Source organism: Camelina sativa, chromosome 5, assembly GCF_030686135.1.
Source record: "Camelina sativa cultivar CO46 ecotype springtype chromosome 5, ASM3068613v1".
Classification (NCBI taxonomy): Eukaryota; Viridiplantae; Streptophyta; class Magnoliopsida; order Brassicales; family Brassicaceae; genus Camelina; species Camelina sativa.
In genome coordinates, this window is record NC_141884.1 from 4060292 (window position 1) to 4085956 (window position 25665).

The following is a 25665-nucleotide window of genomic DNA, read 5'->3' on the forward strand; positions in this document are numbered from 1 at the left end:
TATCAAGAAAATCTATATCCATTTTTTAGGAGTGTTGGTATTTATAAAAATGATACTTAAATAGATATAATAGTTTGTTTGTTTTAGTCTATTGCAAAAATTGCTTCGTGAATTTATTTATGAAGGTTGTAATATTAATTCACCCTGAAAAGTTTTCAAACGTCATAAGAAAAAGTCAATTATTTTCTGTAGACCTGGCAAAATGTATTGTATACATTTTAAGGAAAGAGGATTAACAATTGTTCTTTTCTATTAATCGACGTAAGGCATCATATCATACGCAAGTGTGTTTGCATTAATGATGTATAGATGGATTTGGTGTGGGGGAACAATTGACCCTAACTCGTCATAGGAACACAAGTAACTTCCCTCGTAAGAATCACTCTCATGTCGGCCTTTTTTTGACTTGGCAAATTATAGTTTTTTTTTTTTCACAATACAACACTAAAAACGTTTAGCTAATTGACATTGTTAACCGTTTGAGACAAGCTAAATTTACATCAAAATATGCTACAAGCAATAGGGAATGCCACAGAAATTCAGTTAAATACAAGTTGTTCCTTACTCTTTTCTGTATGCAGTCATATTAGAATCTCTATCAATTTATCATTCTAATTTCTAAATGTGGAAGACACACAAGCACAAAAAAATGTATTGGTCGATTATTCTCAAAATCACTCATAATCCTTTATTGACTAAGTGACTAACTATTATTGCAAGCAAATGTTTAAATTTCCTTTGAAAATTGATTACATGTTACGGATCAACACACGTGCAAGTTCATCTTATAAAATAAAAATGACCGAAAGGAATAAGGTGTTGCAAAGAAAAAAAAAAGATTTAGTTGTTTTAAATACTAGAATTAAGATTCAACCCTTTCGAAGTTGACAATTTCATTTATTTTTTCAAAGATAAGACTACGCCTTGACGATCAATTTGATGGATGGGTTTGATAAATTTGATTGAACTCTATGAACGTATCTAATCAATTTGATCGGGAACTGAACATGATGAATGAACCACCTAACGTCAACGAGTTTTGACCAACAAATATTTATACACCTAACCACAAGGCACAAATTCAACGATCGACTCCCAGCGTCCCAGTGATGAAACCCATCCATTGTCCTGTCCAGATACGTCAAGGTTATCAACTTCTTCTGCAGGTGCTCATATTTACTTTCATACAGTATAGTCAAATGATTAAAAGAATTTATGAATATGAATAAATAAAAATAACATCGGAGGTATAGTTATAGGCCACGCGGCGAAGAAGCACGGCACTATCACGTTCAAAGTATACGTCAGCTATTAAATACAGACTCGTGGCATGTCAGCAGCAAAGAAGAGCACACGTATGACGTACCGATTGTCCTTGATTCACCACGTCGAACATCTACGTTGCAACACAAGCAAAACGACCTCCAAATCAAAGTCCAAGCCCTATTTATAGATCAAGCTCCTCAAGCCTCTTCTTCGTATCATCATCAAAGTCGTTGTGAGTTTGTTTGGTTTTTCTAGCGTTTAAATAATCTTGTGTGTTTTAAGTAAGTATAGTGCAATGGCGTCTCATCAAGAGAAGAAGCAGCTGGACGAGAGGGCAAAGAAGGGAGAGACTGTCGTACCAGGTGGCACTGGAGGCAAAAGCTTCGAAGCTCAACAACATCTCGCTGAAGGTGTTTCCCTCCCGCATTTAATAGTTGGTTTGTATATATGTATATGAAGTATAGTCATGATATTAATGTTTGTAATCTTATTAATATATGAAGGGAGGACCCGAGGAGGGCAGACTCGGAAGGAGCAGTTAGGAACTGAAGGATACCAGGAGATGGGACGCAAAGGCGGTCTTAGCACTGGAGACAAGCCTGGTGGAGAAAACGCTGAGGATGAAGGGGTCGAGATAGACGAATCCAAATTCAGAACCAAGACCTAATTAAATCGAAGCTTCCCACGGTTGTAAACTTGTAATATTATAATCCGGTTTAGAATCTTTCCATGTAGTTATACGTACGTTATGTTTAGTTTCCTGTCGTGCGTAAGTTCTTTACGGGATGATGATGACTTTGTGTATGTTTTCGTCTACGTAAAAGTTGTTTCGTTTGTTTTCCAGTAGCCAATGTTTTTGTCTCGTCTTTAATAAGAAGTTAAAGATTGTGGGATACTCAAAACATACGGTACTAGCTAGTGCGAGTTGAAAGTGAGGGAATTAATCCAATGAAAACAACAAGTTGAGATATTAATTTAATTTATTTAGAAGAAAAAGAAAGACACAAATTTTGCGATATATTAAAGTCTATTCGCGACTAGGATTTGTCAAATTGTGGTGACCATGTATGCACAGAAATAATTTTAAATATAAGTGTCATATTTCAATGTTATTAAATAGATAAAAGAAGATGTCACAACTTTCTGGCTAAGAAAACTTCTCTTTATACTTTATAGCAAAAAAATAAGAAACGTTCCATTTTGTTTTCCTAAACGGTTTAATGCGTTATAGAAATCACACATAACGGTTTCTATAATTTCGTATTAAATGCATCTAACCGCAAATTTTGACTTTCCAATAACGTTTGCTGACCAAAGTAGTATGAAAAAAAAAAGGTAATTGGTAGAAAAGACTAGACCGGTTCATCAGTAGTCTCACTTAGCTAAACCGGTTATCCCTGTTAATTTAATTTAAATAACCGGTTCGGAGAGTTGTCTCTTAAATCTTCATCAATCTCTTCGCCGTCGTTCTCCCATCTTCTCCGGTTACTTCTGTCGGAATCTGGTGTTTTTGTTAGCTGAAAAAGCTTGGATTTTTTAAGCAAATTCTTACATTTCAATCGAAAAAATATTAACTTTTGTAGATAATATACAGAGAGAGCAACTCATTCCATGTATCAGGCAATCCCGGAAGACACCAATGATAACAATCAGCAAAAGTTCTCGGATCCAATCTCTGCTCCGTTGTCATGAGCTTCCCAGTTCGAGATCCGTAAAATGAGGTATGCCCATCTTTTCTATACTCTGACATCGTTGTTATGTTGAGGAAACGTATCGGCACTGTTGTTGATTTCGTCGCATCCACTGCGATTTCGTAAAGTCTTCGATTTGTTCCAACATCTATTGGTGGTATTGACATGTTTAGTATTGGTTCTGTCTCTCTTTCACATTTGCTTCCTTCGTTGAATCCCCAATCTGAACTCCTGTTTGCAAATTTGAAAAAAAGGATTAGTCTTTTGCAAAGTTTTGATTTTTATGAGGGGAGGGTTTGATGATTTGTAGTACCTGATATGAGTTGGTGACATGCTGCTGAAGAAGATAGATGTTTGATTTGTGTTAATGTTTTGTTCTAGCCATTTTGTCCATGTTGATAACACTTGTTTGTATCCAATATAGATTCCTGTTTCTTCATAGTCTTCTTTTGAGTCGTTTTTGCTGAAAGATCCTTGTTTTCTTTTAAGCAGCATTAAAGTAGAAAGCTGCTTTATCAAGATTAGGCAAATTTGGAAGTTTGGAACTTGGTAGAGAGAGAGAGTGAGAGACTGTTGTCACTTACAGAGTTTTGATCTTGGAATGTCTAGTCCACCATATGTATGTGTTGAATACGAGGTAGTCTGCGTCTTTCCAGTTCTCACCGTGTTTCGAGATTGATTGTGGTATGATTACTGGTTCTGTCTTCCCGTCTCGCTTGTCTGGAGGATCAGCATTTGATTCGACTAGGAAAGGTGCCCAGTAAAATGCTATGGTTGTATTGTACTCCTCCTACACATTCATTCAAATTACTAGAGAAGGTAAGTCTTGGATTATTATCTTTTTGTGCATATAAGATATAGTCTTTTAAGACCTTAATCTTGAAGATGGACATTTGTGCTGTGTGTTTTAAGGTCTTGTTTCCTGAGGGAATCACTGATTGGACCATACAAACCATGGATTGCCACTGATTGTAATGTATTGAATCACCAACAAACATCAGTTTCTTTCCCCTGAGTTTCTCTAGCAGCACCTTTCCATCAAACCTAGAACCCGAATAAAACAAAAGTCATTTGAGATAAGAAGAGAGTGTTTTACTCATTTTGCTTATCTTTGTTCTCAGAAAGGTGGAAACTGACCTTGGCAAAGAGCAATCTCGAGGTTGCCATCTCCATTTCTGGTACTTAGAGTCTGGCCTCCCGTTTCTCGTACATGCCACCCATTCTGAGAGAAACTCACATTCATCTTCTTTGTATAAAGGATGTGTAACGTTATCAAGAACCCATTTACCTGTGAAAACATCACAGATGTCCAATGGAACCAGATCAGTCTTCTTGTCTTTATCTTCTTTGCTTTGTTGTGGTGGACTGATGTGTTCTTTCATGTTATGTGTCTTGAACTCCTGAAACTGACCAATCCTCAGTTGCTTCTCGTTGTACAGATAGCATCCGAGAAGGAACACAGGAAGAAGAACGACTGCAAAGTAGAGCAGAGAAAGGTAACCTTTCCTTGCTCGGCCATCGATTTGTTTCATATCGTTATGTTTGGTTTCTGGAGATATGAGAAAAGTTGTATGCCATTGCCAACTATGAATGTTGGGTCGTAGTTGGTTTATTAACTTCAACTAATTCAACATATTTTACAATCATGGAGCTGATAATACACACCTACTAATCTTGTCATGTATTGTAACTATAATATTTATGTTTCCCTTTGTAAATGTACACTTTAATTCAACAAAATTTTTAGCCTAATTCACAAAACAATCTATAGCACACTTGGCTCTCACTATATACATCACAAGAATTTTGAAATAACCAAAAAAAAAAAAAAAAGATGAAAGAATCCAAATAATTTTCATCTTTGAAAAACAATGTGTGTATAGAGAAACTCATTCCAAGTATCAGGGAGTCCCGGTAAGCACCAATGGATGCAATCAGCAAAATTCTCTGGATCGGCTTGCTGCTCCCTCGTCAGCAATTTGCCTTGCTTGATCGTGTAAACCGAAGTATGTGCATCTTTACGATACTCTGACAATGCAGTGATGTTGAGGAAATGAATTGGAACTTTGAGAGACCGTGTGACGTTTTCCACAGCCGAAAACAGTCTGTAATCTGTCCCTACTTCAGAAAACTGAAGGTAGTCCGTGTTTACGATGAAAGACATGTTTGAGATTGGTGTTGTCTCTAAAGCACACTTAATACCCTCAGAATTATTCCAATCTAAGCTCCTAAAAACAGAACACAAATAACAATCAAATATAAACATTATTAGATAAAAAAAAGGAGTTTTGTGGATGGGAGAAAGTGATTACTTGATATGAAGAGGAGACATGCTCATGAAGAAAACAGTTGTACTTAAAGGATCAATGTTATGGTCCACCCAATTTCCAAATGTCCTCAACATCCTCTTGTACGCTATTGGCCGTTTGATCTCATCATACTCTGTGTCCCCATCATCGAACGATCCACGTCTGTTTTCATCACCACAATCGTCAATCCTCAGCCATTCATTACAACAAGTGTGTGTATTATTTAGTGTATACTACAACTTACAGGACTTTGATGGAGACAGTGTTCATCCACCAAATGTAACTATTGAAGACAAGAAAGTCAACGTCTTTCCAGTTGACTCCATGCTTCTCGATAGACTCAGGCATTATTACTCGGTCGATAACACTGTGCACCTTCGGATCGTCTGAATTCGATTCCACCAAAAATGGCGCCCAATAGAACTCCACCGTTGCGTTATAGTCCTATTTTTATATTTTTAAATTTTCAGTTTTGCGACTATCCCAAAAAAGTAAGAAATTGTAAAATAATGTCATTAGCGTAAGTGTCACACAAGTGTTATTAATTAGGATTACCTGGATTTTGAAAACGGTGAGAGAACCGGTCCGGTTTAAGCTCTTTCTACCGGGAGGAATCACAGATTGAACCAAACAAACCATTGATTCCCATTGGTTCCGGTTAAGCGAGTCACCGACAAACATCAACCTCTTGTTCCTCAGCTTCTCTAGCAACACTTTTGCTTTGAATCTTTCAATCAAACCAATCAAAAACACACACAATTATTGAAATAACCAAATCAATCAAACCAGAAAATTAATCAAACTTGAAACAAAGGTAACTTTACTTTGGTAAAGAACAGTCTCTAGGTTGCCATCTCCAGTTCTGATACAAAGAATCTTTCCTTCCGTTTCTTAAGCAAGTAACTTGCTCCGTCAAGAACTCACACTCTTCCTCTTTGTACAATGGATGTGTCTTGTTATCGAACACCCATTCACCGGTGAAGAGATCGCACTCCTCTAGTGGCACGTTCTTGATCGATTCTTGAACATTCTTTAGTCTCGTGGAGGTTGTTGAGAAAGAGAAGTCAGCAAAAGAGGATTTGAGGTTGTCATTGTACATGAAGATCCCGAAGAGGAGAAGGAAGAAGACGATTACGAAGATTGAGAGATTGCTACTCTTCTTCGTCTGCTTCATGATCGCTCTTGTTTCGAAAAATGGAACTCCTGTTCTTGAAGGTTGCATGATCTGATAAAAGAAGAAAGAAGGACTTGGTGACTTGGGTCAACAGTTATGCAAGTGTCGGTATGTGGCTCGGAGAGAGAACACGAAGGAGAGAGACAGAGAGAGTAATCATATAGGAGAGAAAAGAAGATTGGGATTATTAAAGGATTTAAACAACTTCAGTATTGGTGGATTTGGTTTATTTTTGTCTTATAGCTTTATTGGTGGACACCAAATTAATTTCCTATACTTTTCCTTTTTTATTTTAAAATGTAAACTCTGTTCACAATCATAGACTAAACTATTTATGGAGCTTTGCAAAGAAAAAAAAATATATAAACTAGTTATGGAGTAATTGTAAAGAATAAATGTAGAAGCAGCTTAATATTAGTTACTTGTCTCTTATCAATTTAGTTCAAATAAGTTAGTAAGGATAATAATTCTATTTAAATTTTTGATTCAAAGTGTTTTTTTTATTTTAAATCGAGGTAATGAGTTGCATGCTTGGAGTTAGTTAAAAAAAAAAAATCTTTATAAATCTCCTGAATCGAGTATATGAACTTTGAAAACCGACAAATAGAATGGAAGTGACAGTGTAATTTCTCAAAATTCATGCGTCACCGCGATGATAGGTGATTAGCATTAAATACACATCGATACCACCAAGAAATGAAAGATTTTATGCAACATTGTCACATGGTTTACTTTGGCATCCCAATTTTACTGTAGGTCGCCGCCTTATTTGTCTCAGACTCTCAGCTGCACTTGAAATATTCAATTTCATTCATTCTTCTCCAACAAAAGTTACAAAGCTTAATAATAAGATCGTTCAAAGAACATTTTGAACTCATGCATCAACAATTATTTTGCTTTTAATCATTACATAGTGCCACAAAGGACAAGAGAATGACAAAGAAAAAAAGAACATATACTAGTACCAAAACCAAACTATATATGGGTCAAACACAAATCAAAGAATTATTGCCAGAGATTTGTTAGATTCTGTGTAGAGAGGGAGGCCCATAAGACGAAAGCAGTTTTGTTTTAATCTTATCCCATCTTTTCTTCCCTGCTTCTTTACTTATGCCACAATCTGCTGCTCATGGTCTATGTACATTTGCTCTGCCCACGACGGCAGCTTAAATGTGTCTCTACCTGCTGCACCGTTCACCGTGTTCCCAACCCTCTCATTCAACCCGAAGGCTCTCTCTGGTGCATTCTCTTTCACCAGTGAGTTCACCCACGACACATCTGGCTCGTCGCTGTAGTCTCTTGCAGGGCGTGACACACAGTTGTTGTTGTTGTTGTTGTTTCCGTGAATGCCAAAGGAGGCGCTTCTCCTCAGCTTGTTCAGCTCTTCTCTTTGCATTCCCCACTCGAGCTTCCCGTTTGGTGATCCCCAATCCGAGACATTAGAAGCAGCTACTGGAGCTGGCTTGAAACTCAAGCTGCGTTTCGCAAACGCTGAGGTTCTTGCATTCATCACTGCAGCTGCCATGGCTGCTGAAGATTCGAATCCGTGAGGTGGCGGCTGCTGCCTCACAGGGGAAGACGGATGATAGTGGTTCATCTGAGAATGTCTGTCTGGTGACTGAAGTTGCATCACAGCAGATGAATCGTATGATCCAAAAGTCTCTTCGAGGTTGGATGGCTTGAGATCACCAAGTCTGCGGTTATCCAAACCGCGAAACCTAAGTTCCATCTCTATATCCATATCTCTAGCACTCAAAGTCGACTTCAATCTGCTGCCATTAAGCTGCAACGGTGGTGGTGTAAGGCTATTAACTCTGTTCTGCCATAACCCACCATTTCTTGGAGACAAAGGAACACCACCACTAGCCATAGGTGAGTTCATTGGCGATGATCCAAGTGCCAAAGGAGACATAACCGGCATCTCAGGAGACTGGTTAGACGACCTCGGTGAAACCATCGCAGAGCCAGTTGAAGCATTAACAGGTCTCAACTCATCACGTCTATGAGCAAAGAAACAAACCCTCCTTGCACAACCGGTCTCATCTTTACAAAGCCTAGTCCTATACTGAGCAGGGTGAAGCCAAGACTCGAAAACACCATGCGCATACTCGCAGGAATCTCCTTTAGGACAAGACCCTTTACGAAACTCAGGACAAGGCACACAAGTGTAAGGATACTTCCTCGGATCTCTCCTCCTAGCGTTCTCACCAGGATGAACAAAAGGACACTCAGTCCAATCATGAGAGTAAGCCCTAGAACACGGCTTAACCTTAAAGCTAAACATCCTAAACTCATCAGTTCCATAAACACCTTCGTTAATATCAGGAAGCGACGCATCAGCTGGATACTTAGTCACAACACTCTTCACTTCTCCTTCCTCCTCCTCATCTCCCATCAAACCATCATAACTCCCGGTTAGCAAAACCTCAACCGCCTTTCTACTCTGGTTAGGAACAAACCGAGAAGCTTTAACCAACAAATCAACCGGTTTATTCCCATTAGCATCAACACAATTAGGCGAAGCAGAAGCATCAAGCAAGATCTTGATGATCTCAACGATAGAGACAGAACAGCCAGAAACTGCACAGTGAAGAGCAGTGACTTTCTCGTCACTACAAACTCTGTTCACATCAGATTTCCCCGTGGCAATTATGTAACTCAACACTTCCATGCTTCCATACATAGCAGCAACCATAAGAGGTGTTCTTTCCTCGAAACCCATCTTCTTCGACCCCACCCGTCTACAGTACCATAACCCTGCCTCGTCGATCTCCACCGATGGTTTCTCTTCGATCTCTCTCTTGAACGATGAAAGATCGTCGCAGGCGGCAAATTCGAGGAGAGACATGGTGGTAGCTCCTTCTTCAGATTTCTGCCTCATGAATTCGACTTCAGTTAGGGTTTTAGAAGAGCAAAGGTTGCTCTTTGCGCCACACATCTGCGTAAGAAGAAGAAAAAAGATGAGTTTTTTTTATTTCAAAGTTTCAATTTTTATTTTTGTTTTTCAATAACAAGATTCTTGTTTTATACACAAGAATCATTCACCAAATTAAGCAAAGTAATAATGAATATAAATTACACGACCGTTTCTATATTCAATTGAGGGAAAGACAATAAAAAGGTCAAGATCAAAGCCATTAAAACCATAAAATTTGTTTTTTTTTTTTCTTTTCTGAAATAACAGAAAAAGAACAGAGAAAAGAATCAAGACATACCTAGAAAAGAAGATAAAGCTTTGGATTTTGAAAGATTGAAACTTTGGAGGTTTTGAGGAGAAAGAGAAGTAGAGAGAGAAGTGGTTGGTTGGGTTTTTTAGAAGAAGAATGAAATGAGAAATGAGAGGCTCCCTTTTAAAAGGGGAACTTGGATTTTTTACGAAGAAGGAGAGGAGGAAGGTGCGCTCTTTGTTTCGTCTACCTTTCTCTTTGGTCTTCTTCTTCTCTTTTATAAATATTTTTATTGCTTTTTTCTTCAATTTCATTTGTTTTGTTCTTCTTAGGAAAATGGTTTAGGTCAAAAGTCAAAACTGGAAACTTTTAAAAGGTAAAGGAACGTCGCTGTTTTGCTGACTCTTATTTTACTAGTAGTATTTTGTTTGTCTTTTTTTAATATAATAATTATTATAATATCTTCTTTTTAATATAAAGTAATATAATTATATCAATCTTTCCTATCTCATTGATTTTTTCAAAGTGTCTTTTTTTATAATGATAAAAAAAAAAAAAAGCAAGGTCCTTTGAAGGGAAGGAAATATAAACAATAATGTATTTCATTGTATATTTCACTTATGTAAGAAAAAGTCTAATTCCGGGGGATGTTATTTATTTATTGTTTCTAGATAACATTTTGTTTTTTGGTTTAAAGTTTCTAGATATAATAAGGATAATGTATCAATTTGGTTTTGTTATAACCGAAACCATTGTTGGCTCTTTAGGAGTTATAGGACCTACTTCTAAATTTCCTAATCAATTACTTTGTTTTGATTAATTAACAAAAGAACTGAACTTTTGTTTTAATTATACGAAGAAGAAAAAAAAACTCAAAAGGGGTACTAACTTACTCATCTGGTAGATTCAATTCAGGAGATCCTTTGGTACTTATAATTTATAAACCCACAATAGAATATAGTTGTTGTTACTATTCATTCCATGTATATCTTTATGAGGTATCAAATTGTCTGCATGCATTTCAAATAAAAGACTTACTCTATTACAAAATAGTTATGTGTATATCTGGAGAAGATAGCTCAAAATTTCAAAAGACAACAGATATTAACATCTGACCAGATCTACATTAGTTTATATTTTCCATCTGCGCATGATGTTTTCATATAAATGCATGGGTATATATATATATGCGTATTTGTTCCAAAAAAATAGTATGGGCAAAGATTCTTAGATATTAAGAAATACTTGTATTTTTAAGTTCCAACATATCCTAAGATATTATGAACTATTTGTATTTATAAAATATTTTTTAAAAAAGGAGACCATAATATATATGTGTGGTTGATATAGTGGTAAATGGAGTTGGGGATGTGTAAGAGGACCCTACCATCGATCAAATCGACCGACTTAGCACTTAGCAGGTAACCATTCTACAACCGTGTGTGCGAGTGTCTTCAGTACGCGCTTTCAATTAGCACGTTTGGCTACTTTAGAAGTCTACTCTTTTTCTAAAGCATCACTACAAAACACAAACAATCTTAATTCTTAAACACATAATTCCATGATCTATTAAAATAATCCTTTTCTTTGTTTTGTTTGGTATAAGTGTTCAAACAATAAATACATCCATACTTCATATGATTGATACGAAATCAAAACCTACATAGATAGAGTAACCAATCAATAAATAGAGACCAAACTTTTATCTCAACGATCATATAGATAAGCTTATCTTAAAAGGTTTGAGATTAACTTAATAAGGTAGTTGTAATGGAGTGATTAGGATAAAGCGAGCGATAAAACACGCACAAGAAGATGCGCGTGGAGAAAGAGAGAAAGTGAGACACGCCTTCTATCTTCTTATGGTGTTTGGGTGGGCGACAGAGAATGTCTTCACTTGGCCGCCCGCTTCCACTTTTTTCCATTTTCCTTAATTGTTTTGTTAATCTCTTAAACTAAACCTTTAACTTTTACAGAAATATTATAATTAATATTCCATTATATTTCTCCTTTTTTTATTTAAGAAAATAATAATTTTCAGTCACACAAAACATTAATGGATTACTCCGTTCGATTTTCATCATTTGACTTACTCATCATTATTATTCTTTACTTTTCTATATGATTCTTCTATCTTCCGTGAGTGTATTCATTTGCTATTTTTCCTACTCCAAATCACACATCACAAATTTGCTATTTTGTGAACTCATTTATACTACTACTCCACACATACCAACGGATTACGAAATCTAAATCACTAACTTATAAGAAATTGCACTTGTCATTAGTTTATATAAACATAAACATACATACAAATAACATATAGTTATGCATTCCTTTTTAATAACCTAAGTCTATGGTCTATAAGTCATAAGTACCCATCATAACACATAATTACCTTAAAACAGGCTGATAGTTTTCAATCATAATCAGCATTAAATCATAATGCCAAATAGATAGCCTCTATATACTAATAATGTGTTTAGTTATTTTTTCCACGAAGAATTATGATAATGTTTTTGAGCAAGTTGAGTCATAGATATGCTGAAAAACTAAGACTACGCTCCTTCTGGTCAATTTTGGTTCTTTGCTTATATGGTCAACTTATTATTATAGTAACTTTTTTTATTGTGAGATAAATTTTGTGTGTTTGCCTCTCAAACTATTTCTAAAAACTCGTCAGAAATTGCATCAGATTGTGGGCCGAGTCATCGAGTGCGTACATTTACGATGACATAAAAAAATTGGAACTTGGAAGACTGACTTTGAGTTATCATTATTCAACCCAAATCATAGAAATTAAAAACAGTTAACATATTTTATTAATAATGACGTTATTCACTAGACGTAGTCGATTTGGTTAAAACAGGGAAAATTGAAATAAAATAAAATGTGTTACCCAATAACTAATTCATTTACATAAGGTTATACATATAAACAAGGAGAAAGATCCACTCACAACTACATGAACACACATTATAATAGCAAACACAAAAGAACAATAACACCTATTACTATAACTCTACCTTATATATGATACACTTTCCATATAAAGCTATCTTTAACCTACTGAGATTTTACAAAGAACAAGTCCATTTGATCCTCACGAAAAATGTCAAGATCTCGACCAACTAATTTTACTACACAACTAGTAGTGATTTCATACCTTTCTTTAAGTTTCAAGAACACTCGACTCAATACTGTCTCCATCAACTCTTTGATGATATCTTTTCTATTGTCTGAGAAATAAACAGCCGCTAGCAATCGTTCTATGATCTTAGGGTCAACCTCCAGCAAGCAATCCGATCTCATGCACTTGTCGAAAATTTCTTTTACACTCTTTTTGATTTTTTCAGCTAGTTCTTCAAAATCAAAAGGCTTGAAAGGAACCTCAATGAGACGTTCATGATTCTTCAAGTTCATTAACCAAACGTTTGAGTTCTCTTGAAAATGATAATTTTCCTCGATCTCAGTTTCTTGAGCCGGAAGGTTCAGATCAAGAACTCCATTAGATGTTCTGTTCAACCTTTTTACTGTCTCCGTAGTTTTTTTCTTCTCCATCAGCTTCCTCTTGTTCGCTGAGGTTGAGCCTGAAACCGATCTCACAACTGGTAAGCTGGATACAGTTTCAATCCATATCTCCACTTGCCTTCCTCTGGCTCTCAATAGTTTCTCTTCAGAATAAGATGATGTTGTTCCGGAGCCTTGTGAAGTTGACGTCATAACAAACATGGTGTTTCCAATACCAACTTCTCTCCCGTGTGAATCCATAAACTTCCCCGTTTTGATTGCCTTTGACAAGCTTATTTGGAACTTCTCGTCCGCTTTCTCAATGTTCTCAAGGAACACTACACAGAAAGGATTCCTACACATCACTTCAAAGATATGATCCACCATCGTCTTTCCTCTCAACCGCATCGCATCATCACAACCGCTTATACCATGCTCCGCGGCACTAAGATCAACGGCCATAAATCTGTGTTCGCTTTGATACACAATCTCAGCAAGGACAAGTGACATTCTCCTCTTGGCTACAGTATCAGGCCCAACCAAATTGAGCCAAACGTCTCTTCGAGTTACACTCTTAGGCGGTTGTGACAATGCACAGCTGATTACTCTAGCAGCCTCATCTTGTCCTGAAACCTTATCCGTTAATCTTCTGTAAATAATCTTGAAGCTCTCTGCGGTAAGGTCCCTTGGATTGTCCAAGCAAGAGGAGGACACAGATTGTGGCTGAGAAAAATCTCTCTCCAAATGCTGCTTGAGACTGGATCCTGCAGTGACTGAACATATCCTCAGATTGAGATCAGTAGTGACCGATTTAGCTGAACCGCTTGATGCAGAAGCAGTGCTCGTGGACTTATTTTCACAAACTGATTCCAACCCTTCTTTGGTCTGCACTGAGGAGATGTAAAGACACATTGCAATTAACATAACATAATGGAATTATACACTCAGCCGAGCAAACTTGTAGTCCAAGAAACAGTTTCAACGATTATGGGAGAATAACAAATTAGGAAAAGACAAAATAAACCGACCTTCGCACCAGATTTTTGGTTTAAATCAGTTCTTGTGGTCATCTGTAACCAAGGCGGCAAGGTAGATTGAGTCTGATCGGATATTGAAGACACTGGTCCGGTTATGTCCTTGTTGAAACCGGAGAAGGGCAGTTTCATGTCAGAAGGAGTTGAGAAGAATCCACCAAATGGAATAAATGATCCCATCAAACTGCGCACACAAACAAACACGCATTAAAGTTAGTGCCATACAGGAATCTAAAAGTAACAAATTGTACATCAATTCTCTGTTTCTACATTTAAGTGACACTGCTTTGAATTTATGGCGTTCTGTTTCTCTATATCTTACTTGTTCAACCATCGTTTCTCTATAAGCTATTATTAGGTCAGACATGTTTTCAAATGCTATATGCTGTTTTAGTAGAAGACAATAAAATTGTAAAAACTCTTAGGCTAAAATATTGTGATACAAAACTTTATCTAAAGACTTGTTTTAATGGCATATAAAAAAGCGATCAAAGCGTTTTAGAATCTGAACGAAGCGAGAGAGAGAGAGATAAGAACCTGGACTTGTTGTGAGGCAAACAAGACCTAAGAGAAGTGATGGTGAGTAACTGCAAATCCCAATCTTTCTCCACGTTCGGAAACTTCCTCACCATCTTCTCGTAGACTTCGTCGCTCGTCGTCGCTCCGATCAACCAAACTCTTCTTCCATGTCTCCGTAAGAGCTCCGAAACGCAACTCACGATGTAATTCGCCGCCGGTACGTTTACTTCGCCGTCGGTAAAAATCCTAAGATCTCCGTAGTTCAAGACTAACCCTGGCCCTGAACCTTGATCCGCAAGCTTCCCAAGATCGTGAAATCTCGTATCGACGTAGGTTTTATCGAATTTAACAACGATTTGATCGGAGATTTCTGAACCGATGTTAACCGCGGTTAAACCGTGAAGCTTCGTCGGTAAAATAATCCCGTCGGTTCGGTTTTTCTCAATCGAATTTAAATAACCGGTTAGTACAGCGTAAGCCGATACACCAACAAGCAGAGGGTTCCTCCCTTTTTCCCTCACGAAAACCGCACTTATCCTCCGGTAATCAGAATCTCCGTTAAAATTCCGGTTCGGTACGTTAAAACCCCATCGAACCGGGTTCGGTTCAGGATTCCCGGTTACGTTACAGAGAAACAGAGGCTGCTGCGATGAGTAGCGTAGAAGATGAGGAACAGGTCGAATGATCGAAAGCTTCAACTCGGAGCTCCTAAAACCCGCTTCACCAAAAACCCGACTCACGACCGGATCATCCAAGATCGAAAGAATCAGCTGACGAAGCTCCACTTTAACACAAGAAACAGAGTTCGGATTCTGAGCACTCTGCGACATTTCTTGATAGATCCTAAAATTCTCAGGAAGACGACGCTGGTGAGCTTGAGATCGTTTGATCGCAGCCATGAGGGAGTTAGAAACAGGTGGCGGATCATCGGATCCGAGTTGTTGACCGGATTGGATCCGGTCTAAAGAAACGCTTAAGCAAAGATCTAAAGCTTTGAACTGGAGACGTGGTGAGTAAGCGGAGTTACGAACACGAGCGCATGCGTCGCGTAAAGCTGAGGTTGGTAGAGAGAGTAAAGCTGAGATAGCGTGAAGCGACGTCGTTTGCGAGTGTCCTCTTCGACGTGCGACGTTGACAGCTTCTTCTAACGCGTAGGCTGCTTCCGCTGTTAAGCATTGTTTCGCTACGTTCACGGCCGTTGGCATCTCCGGCGACCATAAATTAAAAAAATTCACACAAGTTTTTTTTCACAAAAAGGAAATTATTAAACGAGAAAAAAATCTTAAATTATTTTACTATTTTCAGTTGTTGTTTGTATGTAACAAGAAAAATGTGTGACGGGGGGGAAAATATAAATTTATTAAGGAGGATTACACACACTGTTGTTGGTTGAGTGGACACAAATGTAGGACCCATTGAGGAAGTACAAAAAAAATGGTGGGACCCACAGACGAGGGGGCAGAGAAAGTGAGAGTTTGGAATCGAACAGGAACACAAGAAGAACAGGAACAGAAACAGGTGGGTGGATCACTTCTACTTCAGATTCTTTTGTTGCTTGTCTTTAGAGATCATTCTTTCTTTTTTGCTGCCGTGTACAAGTCAAATTATTTTCGAGTATTCGATTTTTTTTTTTTTATTACAAACCACAACCACATGTTACATATCTTTAAAATACTCCTGAAGAAAATATCTCTCGTTGATACGAATACTGATGATGTGCAAAATACTCGTATCTATACGATGTGGCTGTTTTGTAATATAGTTACCACCATTATACACTAGTGTTACAACAGTTTTAATTTCTTTTGGACTCAATGCCTCTCGCTGTTATTTATCTCCACGCTATCTATGCGGTATTTGTGATTCTCCTTTTAAGCCATCAATTGTTTGATTTTGGTCTTCAGTCTTGACTATACTTAGATCTGTTTTCGATATATAAGCAAATATTTGGACGACCAACATGGTGAAATCAAATACACCATTCTATCACACCGCAGTGCATGGACTTCATACTAGCTGGTTTCTTCAGATATTAAATGAAGTATTTCTATCCGTATAAGTAACAGAATCATATAACCTAATATATGTCATCGTCAAGTTTAAACCTGACTTCATCAGTACGTAGTTAGCGACGGTATAGATTGGAGGGTGTAGCTAGACCATATCTTTTATTCCCCCAACCTCGACCATATCTTTTAGGAAGTCAATTGATCGTTGTATTATGTTAACAAAAATAAAATAACAAATACTAATGATGTTATCTGAAAAAGGAATCCTATAACATTTATTACCGAAAGGTGTAGAAAGATCAGTGTCGGTCTTGTCGGAGCAAAATGAAAACAATGGATACGATCATACGACTTTATGAAATTAATAAAAAGAAAGTGACACTAAACGATGACAATAAAAGAAAAATGAAAAGAGAAAGAAAAGAAAAGAAAGGTCGCTTTGCATCATAAAGTTTGACAGAGACAAATGAGAAGAAGGAACCCTATTTTTTCACCACATACTTAACCTTTCATCACTTTCTCTATATCCCTTTCTTTTTCTTTATTGATTTCTAAAATATTATGTTTCTCCTCCTCCATTCTCCACAATATTTTGAAGATTACCTAATATTTGCAAATCCATATGCATCATCATCATTCTCCACATGATTTTGTATTGTTGCTATCACTTGGATTGGATATTTGCGTGAGCATGCTTCTCAGAACAAACAAAAAAAAACAAAAAGTTATGCTGCAAAACTTTTGAACCACACCTTCGCGTAAATTAGTTAACCTAAGCTTCGGACTAAATAGCTCAAAACGTGTATTTGTGGACTTAGAAACAATTGTCACGACCGAACGACCCATCCGAATATCATATTTTTCAAGAGTTTTGGTAATAACATGTAATCGCTGATGTATAACAAAACTTTATAGCATTTACATGATTCACATCAGGAAAAAAAACGTCACATTTGTGAACCCACGTACCCACATAGATGTGGATGGGCTAGGTGTCAATGTCTCACTCGTTTAAGCCATTGCCCTATGAAATTTCGACAACTACTTATCTTCTATACGATTATATATGCCAGACATTTTAGTACTGAATACTGGTTTTTTTTCTTAAGGGAACATCAACCAAAATAATTCATAGAATATTATAAAAAGTTTTACTTTTTTCTTCTCCAGCAATTGGTGCGAATGAGAATCTTTCCTTTGTAGATCTCTCACTGATTGGAATAATTTTTTTTTTCTTCTTCTTTTTCGATACCTTTTTGTTTTCTGTGAATAATTCACATTTATAAAGTAACTTCATTTATAACAATAGCATTATTTTCTCGCTCTGGTAGTATACTTTTGTCATTCATTAGTTTGATTGGCGTTGAATTTCTGTATTTATATGAACATTTATTATGGTGTAAGTTCATATAAAAGTTCTTACGGTATTAAGGAAAAATAGTTACTCGGTAAAAGCATCAATTCCTTATGATTCAAGTTCAGGAGAAAATATGGATCGGATCGGAATACAATATTTTTTTAATTACTAAAAGGGATAGAACTTAATTCATCTAGGTATTGTTTCGGATACACCACTTTCACTTGATATGATCAATATAGCTATAGCATATATGTAGAAGCTGAACGATTTGAATTAGGACTTAAGTCTATATCTATGTTCGATTGACAAAATTTTAACTTAGCGGATGATGTTCAAGATAAATTGAGAGACGGAATTATTGATGAGGTTTCTTGACATATCAATTTCTGTTTTAGGTGACAAACCTCATTTGTAAGTGGAAACTATGCTAAAATAAATTAGGGCAGCGATTATATTTTTTTGGTATGTAAAGATGTCCTAGTGTGGACCATACTATTTCACGCTCATTGTGTAGATAGCAACATTTCAGAAGATGATCATTGAACTTTAGAAACTTTATTTATATTATGTTTTTCATTAATTAGCACTAGACACTTGGCTAAATATTATATATTGGTTAAATATTATATATTTTCCATTTTTTGCTAAGGTTAAATAGTTTCTAAGCAAAGTATTTTCAAATCTCTACTAAATTACTGAGTTAAGAAAAGTAAAAAAAAAAATACTGACAGAAAAAAGTTCAACAATGGAAGAGTGAAAGAAAAAAATGTTAAGTAGTGTGAATTTAAAATCTAATCATAAATTAGTTTGATACTTGGCCAATCCATTCATAGTTGACGCAATGAACCATAGTCCATAGAGTATACATTGTTATCTAAAGTAAAACAATAATTCTTTTTTTCACAATCATATAAATTCACATAAAACAGCTTTTTACATATCAATGAATGTGTCACATGGGAAATATTGTTTTTCATAAAAGTGGAGGTTTCTTCTTTAGGGAACCAATATCCTCGTTGACGTCTTCCGAGCATAGACCAAGAAGAATATGACATTGATTACTAAAAACTTATTTAACCAATTAAATAAAAATGATAGTATTGGTGAAGAATAAAGCTGAGTTGTTCTCAAATCGAATAAGATAAAGTAAAAAAAAACAGTACAAATAGGAATTTCAAAATTCTACTCTCTTTTTTTTTTTCTTTCTTTGCTCAGAACCTATAATAAAAATCCTAAAATAAACTCAATTTGAACTTTGTTGTAGTGTGATTTGGCCAAAAAAAAAAAAAAAACTTCAGTTGTTGTTACACCATAGAAAATCGCACGAATGTCTCGCACACTCAGTAAAGAAAAATTGATGGATTTGACCAAAATGGTCACTAATTGAATGAATGGGTGGATAAGTTGTCGGGCCTCCATGAATTCTTTCAAGAATTCAATTCGATGCACCAATGCCACCAAACACCAGGAGAATAATAGTAACAAAATAGATATTCTATCACAAAGGAACCTAAGTTTCTCTTTTATTAGCACTTATTGGTTAACTGATAACATATGTATTTGCATAAACAATACTAATAAGTTGCATGTGAGCGGTGACCCAAATTGAAAAACATAACTATCCTGAAAGTGTAACAGAATAAGAACTATTAGTCAACTTATGTTGTCGAATCTGAATGGTCCAGATGTTTAAGTCCAAACGTATCTTGTTGAGATCCCTGTTGAACCAACAAAAGGAAGGCAAGCGTGGCTAATCGAATAAAGAAAGATTAATGGTGAAAATTTGATCAAAATATGAAAGTTTAGTGGAAATCCAAAAATAAAATAACTAAAGAGTAAGTGGACCCATTTTGCCAATGGACTTTGATTCAACAATTCCTATTGTATTCCATCTTCAAGTATGTCGTTTACATAAGTATGAACATAAGTGACTTCTAATGTTTTATCTATCTTTTCTTGGTACATCAAACATTAATGACACATTTGTTCTTGTAAACATTAATATCAGACTTGTCAAACATTATATAGACCATAACAGATTAACAGATATCCTACTTTGTGATAGTTTTGTGTATTACTATAACGTTGTATAATGCATGTTGTTGACAAAAACTTACATAAAAATATACTCACATGATAAATTATGTAAAATAACTTCACAATTAGCATCAAAAGTTAAAATATCAATAAGGATATATCGTCAGATATGTATCTAGATATACAATGCTATGGAGTTCTTGTCAAAACTGTAGTGAACTAGTGGTGTGTCGTCTCTCTCTTTTCTTGGGACTTCAAGATGAGTTAAAGCCCCCATACGAACGGTCACTTTAGAATTTGTTTGCTAATGATCAAATTCTCAATTGAGAACCAAGAATACTACTATTACAATCAATAGACAAAATAATTGCACATAAAAAGACAAAACAAAAATATCAAAAACATGACGAAAAAAATAGAGAGGGGAAAGAATGACATTTTGAAAAGTTGGGATTTGAAGGGTCGGTCAATCCATTAGGGGAGGTGGGGAGCAATGTGAGATAATATTAGATTATAGAAATGATGAAGTTGCCATTATATGTGTAAGTTGTATTTTTGATGAAATTATGGAATTTGAAGAAACTTTTAGTATTTTTGTGGGTCTTTAATGTCATATTTACGATACTAATCACTCAAAAAAGTTTGGAACATTATGAATCAAATTTCGAAGGGCAAGATATGTTTGTCTCTTGTCTAAAGTATAACGACGGGACTTCACCCATCTTTTTTGCTTTCCAATATTTTTGATTCAAAGTTTTCTATAAGTAAATAAGTATAAGATACACTCCTTTTTTTCTTCTGGCGGCTAGACGTTATTGTTATAATAAGAAAATAAAAAGTTGAAGCTAGCTAGACAACAAATAAAAGGTCACTCTACATTTCAATATTTCATAGGGGTCGAAAAAGTGTAATAGTATTCTAAACATGATCGATGGAATTATATGTCTAGCTTATTTACTCATATATCAAATGAATGGACCATTCAGAATGGTAAGACGATGAATCGTAAGTTGAAGAAAAAATAAAAATTAATGAAGTTAAATAAACTAAACTTTATGCATGATCGATATCACATAACACACGAAAATTTTGTTTTTAGTGCATCAATATAGCTTTCATCACAACATTTTAAAGGCAGCAATACATAAATGCAATAAATATTAACATTTCATCTCTGTATACCATACAGTATATAGCATATATGTACATGAAGAACTTCAACCATAAACCTCAACTGATATTTGAAACATTTTTGAAAGAGTAGTCAACTATTCTTAGAATTTAAAACATCCACACAATAATGTTACATAATTGAGAGCGCAGTACAAGAACTCCGATGATGTCTTTACTGAAAGAATCATAGAAATTACTATTCATATATAACTAGTTATACTACTATAGTAGAGACTAGAGACTATATATAGAGGTATACTACTCGATTGCATATTGTTAGTAATTTGGTTTATAGTTTGAAAAGAGAGAGAGAAGAAGACAAGACACCAATAATAAAGGCCAAACCCACTACGGGCAGAAGAATCAAGACTGTTAATATACAATCACGGGGACCCTATAATCACGAGCCCTAAAGAACAAATCACGAGCTCCACTTAGCATCTTTACTTTTCCCATATATGGTACACTTATGTTCGTTCTCTCGCCTTTTTCTTCTTTGCCTTTTCATATCTGGTAAACTGTGACCCTAAGATATGTACGTAACACTATACATAATGGGATCATTGCAAAAAAAATAACGTCGGTTTATATATTTAGCCATTTGCATTTTAACTGTACTGTACAACATCGGTTTCCCCATACTATCTTAAAACTATCATGATCATATTTTTTTTTTTTTTTTTTTTTGAATAAAATGTAAAATTTATTCGAAAAAATATTTTTTTACATCAAAGTGCATCGTTTAACATAGAAATATTTTAGAGAATATCAAAAATATGGTAGAAGAGTGATCATCTGCTTCGTGTGGCTGTCCAGACGTCCGTGGAGTAGGAACAGGCAAAGAACAGGTGGTCACGTGTTTCCTGCGAGTTACGGCAAAGAACACAAGTTCCATCAGTCTGTATGTTCCACTTCTGCATTCGATCACTTGTTGTAAGTCGGTTTAAAACCGCCAACCAAACCGTGAAGGAAAACTTTGGAGTGGCATGAGAGAACCAAACACCCGCAGACCAACTCTTTTCCGGCTTAACAACTCGGATGAAATCCCATGTGTCTCTTGTGTGAAAGGACGTTTTGTACTAGTGGAATGACACAATATCAAACAAACACTACAAGAAAATAATTTTATTAAGACGAAATATTTAGTCACAATACAAAGTATTTAGTCACAATATAAACATTGTTACGAATTTATGACGATTTTTGAATGGTTGCAATACAATGGTCACAAATTTTTATTTGTAACAAAAACGTCTCAAGAGTTGCAACGAATATATTAGTAACTATTTTGTCATCAATAACTACGACACCAAAAAGTAACAAAACTGTCTTAATTACAGACTAACAAAATGTCTTTAAATCGTCACAATTCGTGTTTAAAAAATAACGTTTTAATTATGTATCTTATTGTTACGAAACTATAGTCTCAAATGGTCACAAATGATAATTAGAAATTTGTCACAAAATTTTAATAAATACTCAAAAATCATGATATTTTGTGACTATCATAATGTCCAATTTTATCATTAGAAGTTATTTTCAAATGGTGTTATTAATAAAAATTCATTGCATATGCTAAAAATTATAACTAAAAAATCAATCTCAAAACAATATTATTTTTTAAATTTATTATCATACAAATTTTTTACAATCATAAACATTAGATATACATTATAAGCTATCTTTATTCTTACAAAAAAAAAAATCACAAATTCGTCCAGATGAACATATTCGATGATAATTTCCATGTTATAACTCCTATGGAAACGGTTTCAGGCTTTCTGGAAAGGTAAGACTCAGATCTTTCCAACGGTTGGTAGATCAGCTTCTGGTTCAATTTGTAGCAGTGGGAAACGATTTCACAAGATGATTGATGTTAATTCGCGGATCTGCGCAGAATAGGTTTGAGAAAACATGTATAACTTTTAATCTACAAAAAAGGTTACAAAATCCTTTGGGGAAAACTTACATCTATGGGTTGGAAAATTGCTCACCAAAATTCGTCCATAAAAGAGTCCGTTCACCCCTTATTTTCCACCATCTCCTAGAGCATGTAAGATCTGTCCTTAATCTCAATTGTGACTTCTTGTTCTCTTTCTCTCAAATGGTTCACTCTCTCTCTCTCTAGGTTATGGAGGCACGAAATTATAAAGAATAAAACCCTAATCATCTCTTAAATAAGTCTTGTTAAATTAGGGTTAGAGACTTGGCTTAATGGGCTTTGTATAAATGACATAACAATTTATACTATTTTATGACTAATGTTTACTCATTTTTATGTCACAAACTGTGACTTGCATATCTTTTATAAGTTCATAACTAATTTGCAACAACATATTGGTCACAATGTAGTTATAAGAGTGACGATTAATATTATCGTAGCATATTCGTCACTAATTGTGACAAACTTTTGTTACTGAGTTTTTTCGTCATAATATAGTGACGAAAATACTATGAGTTTGTTACAAATAAACTTAGTCATAATATCGTATTTGTCACAAATTTGTGACGGAAATTTTTTGTCTCAAAAATACGTCTCAATAAACTTATTTTCTTGTAGTGAAAGATAATGAAAAAAAAAATATATATGTGCACTGAAATGAACTTTCACTAACGTACAATATAGGTGTAATAGATGTACATTACTATTTTTAACTTTTATATTGAAATTATGGCACATGATACTACGAAATGAAGCGAATAGCTAGAAAATATCATTTCATAATTCTTTTATTTTGTTGGAATGCTAAATATCATTACATAATTTCATATATCTTCGTACATTAATTGGATGTTTATATATACGCTAATACGCTTACGTATACATCCTGTCACATGGGATCATTATAGAACTCCTCTTTTCTTCATCTTTTTCCACAATTTGGCTTGTGTTGATTATGCTGATATGCATTCTGTAAAACAAACAAAACATCACAGCGCTGATTTTGAAAGTCAGAGCTAAACTAGGATCAGCGCAGTTACGAGAGAGGTCTGGGAGAGATCTCATGATTTTTATATCACTTTTAGAAAAGCAAAACCTTTGACAAAATAACATATCATATCGTGGATGGGTTTATTTTCTGCATGACACGTAAAATAGTTTGTTCCATGAGTGGGAGTCCCGTTGTGACTTGATAAAGACAACTTCGCTTAAATATTTGTATGATGATGACAAAATGAAAAGGTTAAACAAAAAAATGGGACAAATTAAATGACTGTATTTATATTAAGAGTAAATCATGTCAATTGATTTGATCAATCACTTCCTGATTACATGTTCATATCTTCTATTTATGTAAACTAGATCATGTAGATATTCTCTTCTCAATAATCTAGCTAGGTTTGTCCGTGTATATAAGTCTACTGTCTGTACATCATATCAATTATCAATTCAATAAACATTTACATGGTATCAAGAGCAAACGATCTCTATATATAAATTTTTCTTTCTCTTCTTCCTCTCCCAAAATTCCTCCGCCGTCATGGCTGCTCCCACCATAACCGATACTCTCAACCCCAATACTCCTTTTCTTCTCACGATCAATATGACAAATGTTACTAAACTAAGTTCCACAAACTATCTTATGTGGAAACTACAAGTTCAGGCCCTTGTTGCTGGCTATGGTTTGGTAGGTTATCTAGATGGCTCCACTGTTCGTCCTGCTCCAACGGTAACAAACAACAGTGTGTTGTCTGTTAACCCAGAGTTTGACTTGTGGAAACGTCAGGATAATCTCCTCTATAGTGCTCTCCTAGGGTCCATATCACTTTCCGTCCAGCCGCTACTCTCTCGAACTACCACCGCAGAGGAGATCTGGAGCACACTTGCTGCGACATATGCAAACCCCAGCCGAGGACATGTTCAACAGTTGAAGGATCAACTGAAAGTTTGGAAGAAAGGAGACCGTACCATTGACGAGTATTTTCAAGGCCTCACCATACGTTTTGATACTCTTGCCAATCTAGGTAAGCCCATGGAACACGAAGATCAACTTGAGTTTCTTCTCGATGGTCTGCCTGAAGAGTATCGACCTATCATTGATCAAATTGAAAGTCGGGATGTCCCACCAACCGTCACGTACGTTCACGAACGTCTACTGAATCGAGAAGCTCGGCTTCTCTCTGCCGCTGCTGCTGTCCCATCGCTGCTTCCGGTCACAACCAATATTGCTACGCATCGTCACCACACCAACAACAACACTCACACTACCAATTCTTCGCGTCACGGTGGTTCCCACCATTCCACCAAGCAACGCTCTAACTCCTCCAATTCAAACTGGCAGTCACAACAAAACAACAACAATAACACTTCTGTCAACAATTATCGTGGATCTCGTCCGTATTTCGGCTGCTGTCAGTTCTGTAATGTCCAAGGACACTCCGCAAAAAGGTGTCCTCAGCTTCAACAACGTTTGT

General features: G+C 35.7%; 5 protein-coding genes and 1 long non-coding RNA gene across 8 annotated transcripts; 2 read left to right on the plus strand and 4 right to left on the minus strand.

Moving 5' to 3' along the window:
• Positions 1–1351: 1351 nt before the first annotated feature.
• Positions 1352–2112, plus strand: LOC104785393 (em-like protein GEA6). The gene is made up of 2 exons (XM_010510595.3): positions 1352–1676; positions 1770–2112. The coding sequence occupies exons 1-2, from the start codon at positions 1562–1564 to the stop codon at positions 1931–1933; spliced, it is 279 nt and encodes a 92-aa protein (XP_010508897.1). The 5' UTR covers positions 1352–1561; the 3' UTR covers positions 1934–2112.
• Positions 2113–2819: 707 nt separating this feature from the next.
• On the minus strand, positions 2820–4489 carry LOC104785396 (protein trichome birefringence-like 30). The gene is made up of 5 exons (XM_010510598.3): positions 4095–4489; positions 3830–4001; positions 3542–3747; positions 3271–3438; positions 2820–3188 (listed from the first exon to the last, which is right to left on the minus strand). Exons 1-5 carry the CDS (start codon positions 4487–4489, stop codon positions 2837–2839), a joined length of 1293 nt encoding a protein of 430 aa, XP_010508900.1. The 3' UTR covers positions 2820–2836.
• LOC104785395 (uncharacterized) lies at positions 2848–4727 on the plus strand. The gene is made up of 4 exons (XR_015598292.1): positions 2848–2987; positions 3450–3776; positions 4079–4135; positions 4216–4727. It is a non-coding gene; the product is annotated as an uncharacterized LOC104785395 (long non-coding RNA).
• Positions 4632–6734, minus strand: LOC104785394 (protein trichome birefringence-like 28). Its single transcript, XM_010510596.3, has 5 exons — positions 6091–6734; positions 5822–5993; positions 5511–5710; positions 5270–5428; positions 4632–5185 (listed from the first exon to the last, which is right to left on the minus strand). The coding sequence occupies exons 1-5, from the start codon at positions 6486–6488 to the stop codon at positions 4813–4815; spliced, it is 1302 nt and encodes a 433-aa protein (XP_010508898.2). The 5' UTR covers positions 6489–6734; the 3' UTR covers positions 4632–4812.
• A 493-nt stretch (positions 6735–7227) lies between these two features.
• On the minus strand, positions 7228–9985 carry LOC104785397 (zinc finger CCCH domain-containing protein 29). Its single transcript, XM_019245688.2, has 2 exons — positions 9656–9985; positions 7228–9378 (listed from the first exon to the last, which is right to left on the minus strand). The coding sequence occupies exon 2, from the start codon at positions 9376–9378 to the stop codon at positions 7549–7551; it is 1830 nt and encodes a 609-aa protein (XP_019101233.2). The 5' UTR covers positions 9656–9985; the 3' UTR covers positions 7228–7548.
• A 2497-nt stretch (positions 9986–12482) lies between these two features.
• On the minus strand, positions 12483–16307 carry LOC104785398 (protein SMAX1-LIKE 8). 3 transcript variants are annotated; one of them, XM_010510601.3, is made up of 3 exons: positions 14689–16307; positions 14154–14335; positions 12483–14007 (listed from the first exon to the last, which is right to left on the minus strand). In XM_010510601.3, exons 1-3 carry the CDS (start codon positions 15873–15875, stop codon positions 12674–12676), a joined length of 2703 nt encoding a protein of 900 aa, XP_010508903.1. In that variant the 5' UTR covers positions 15876–16307; the 3' UTR covers positions 12483–12673. The 3 variants fall into 3 exon arrangements, with proteins under 3 accessions (XP_010508903.1, XP_010508902.1, XP_087308120.1); XM_010510600.3 differs by having other exon boundaries at positions 12483–14002; positions 14146–14335; XM_087451994.1 differs by having other exon boundaries at positions 14146–14335.
• Between the last annotated feature and the right edge of the window lie 9358 nt (positions 16308–25665).

Excerpts from the sequence above, each read along its gene's own strand:
- LOC104785393 (XM_010510595.3), top strand. The coding sequence starts at position 1,562 with ATGGCGTCTCATCAAGAGAAGAAGCAGCTGGACGAGAGGGCAAAGAAG. Across the intron at positions 1,677-1,769 it reads TCAACAACATCTCGCTGAAG|GGAGGACCCGAGGAGGGCAG; the intron begins GTGTTTCCCTCC and ends TAATATATGAAG.
- LOC104785396 (XM_010510598.3), bottom strand. The coding sequence starts at position 4,489 with ATGAAACAAATCGATGGCCGAGCAAGGAAAGGTTACCTTTCTCTGCTC. Across the intron at positions 4,002-4,094 it reads CGAGATTGCTCTTTGCCAAG|GTTTGATGGAAAGGTGCTGC; the intron begins GTCAGTTTCCAC and ends TTCGGGTTCTAG. Across the intron at positions 3,748-3,829 it reads TGTCCATCTTCAAGATTAAG|GAGGAGTACAATACAACCAT; the intron begins GTCTTAAAAGAC and ends ATGAATGTGTAG.
- LOC104785394 (XM_010510596.3), bottom strand. The coding sequence starts at position 6,488 with ATGCAACCTTCAAGAACAGGAGTTCCATTTTTCGAAACAAGAGCGATC. Across the intron at positions 5,994-6,090 it reads AGAGACTGTTCTTTACCAAA|ATTCAAAGCAAAAGTGTTGC; the intron begins GTAAAGTTACCT and ends TTTGATTGAAAG. Across the intron at positions 5,429-5,510 it reads ACTGTCTCCATCAAAGTCCT|ACGTGGATCGTTCGATGATG; the intron begins GTAAGTTGTAGT and ends TGATGAAAACAG.
- LOC104785397 (XM_019245688.2), bottom strand. The coding sequence starts at position 9,378 with ATGTGTGGCGCAAAGAGCAACCTTTGCTCTTCTAAAACCCTAACTGAA.
- LOC104785398 (XM_010510600.3), bottom strand. The coding sequence starts at position 15,875 with ATGCCAACGGCCGTGAACGTAGCGAAACAATGCTTAACAGCGGAAGCA. Across the intron at positions 14,336-14,688 it reads TTGCCTCACAACAAGTCCAG|TTTGATGGGATCATTTATTC; the intron begins GTTCTTATCTCT and ends TTGTGTGCGCAG. Across the intron at positions 14,003-14,145 it reads ACCAAAAATCTGGTGCGAAG|ACCAAAGAAGGGTTGGAATC; the intron begins GTCGGTTTATTT and ends TCCTCAGTGCAG.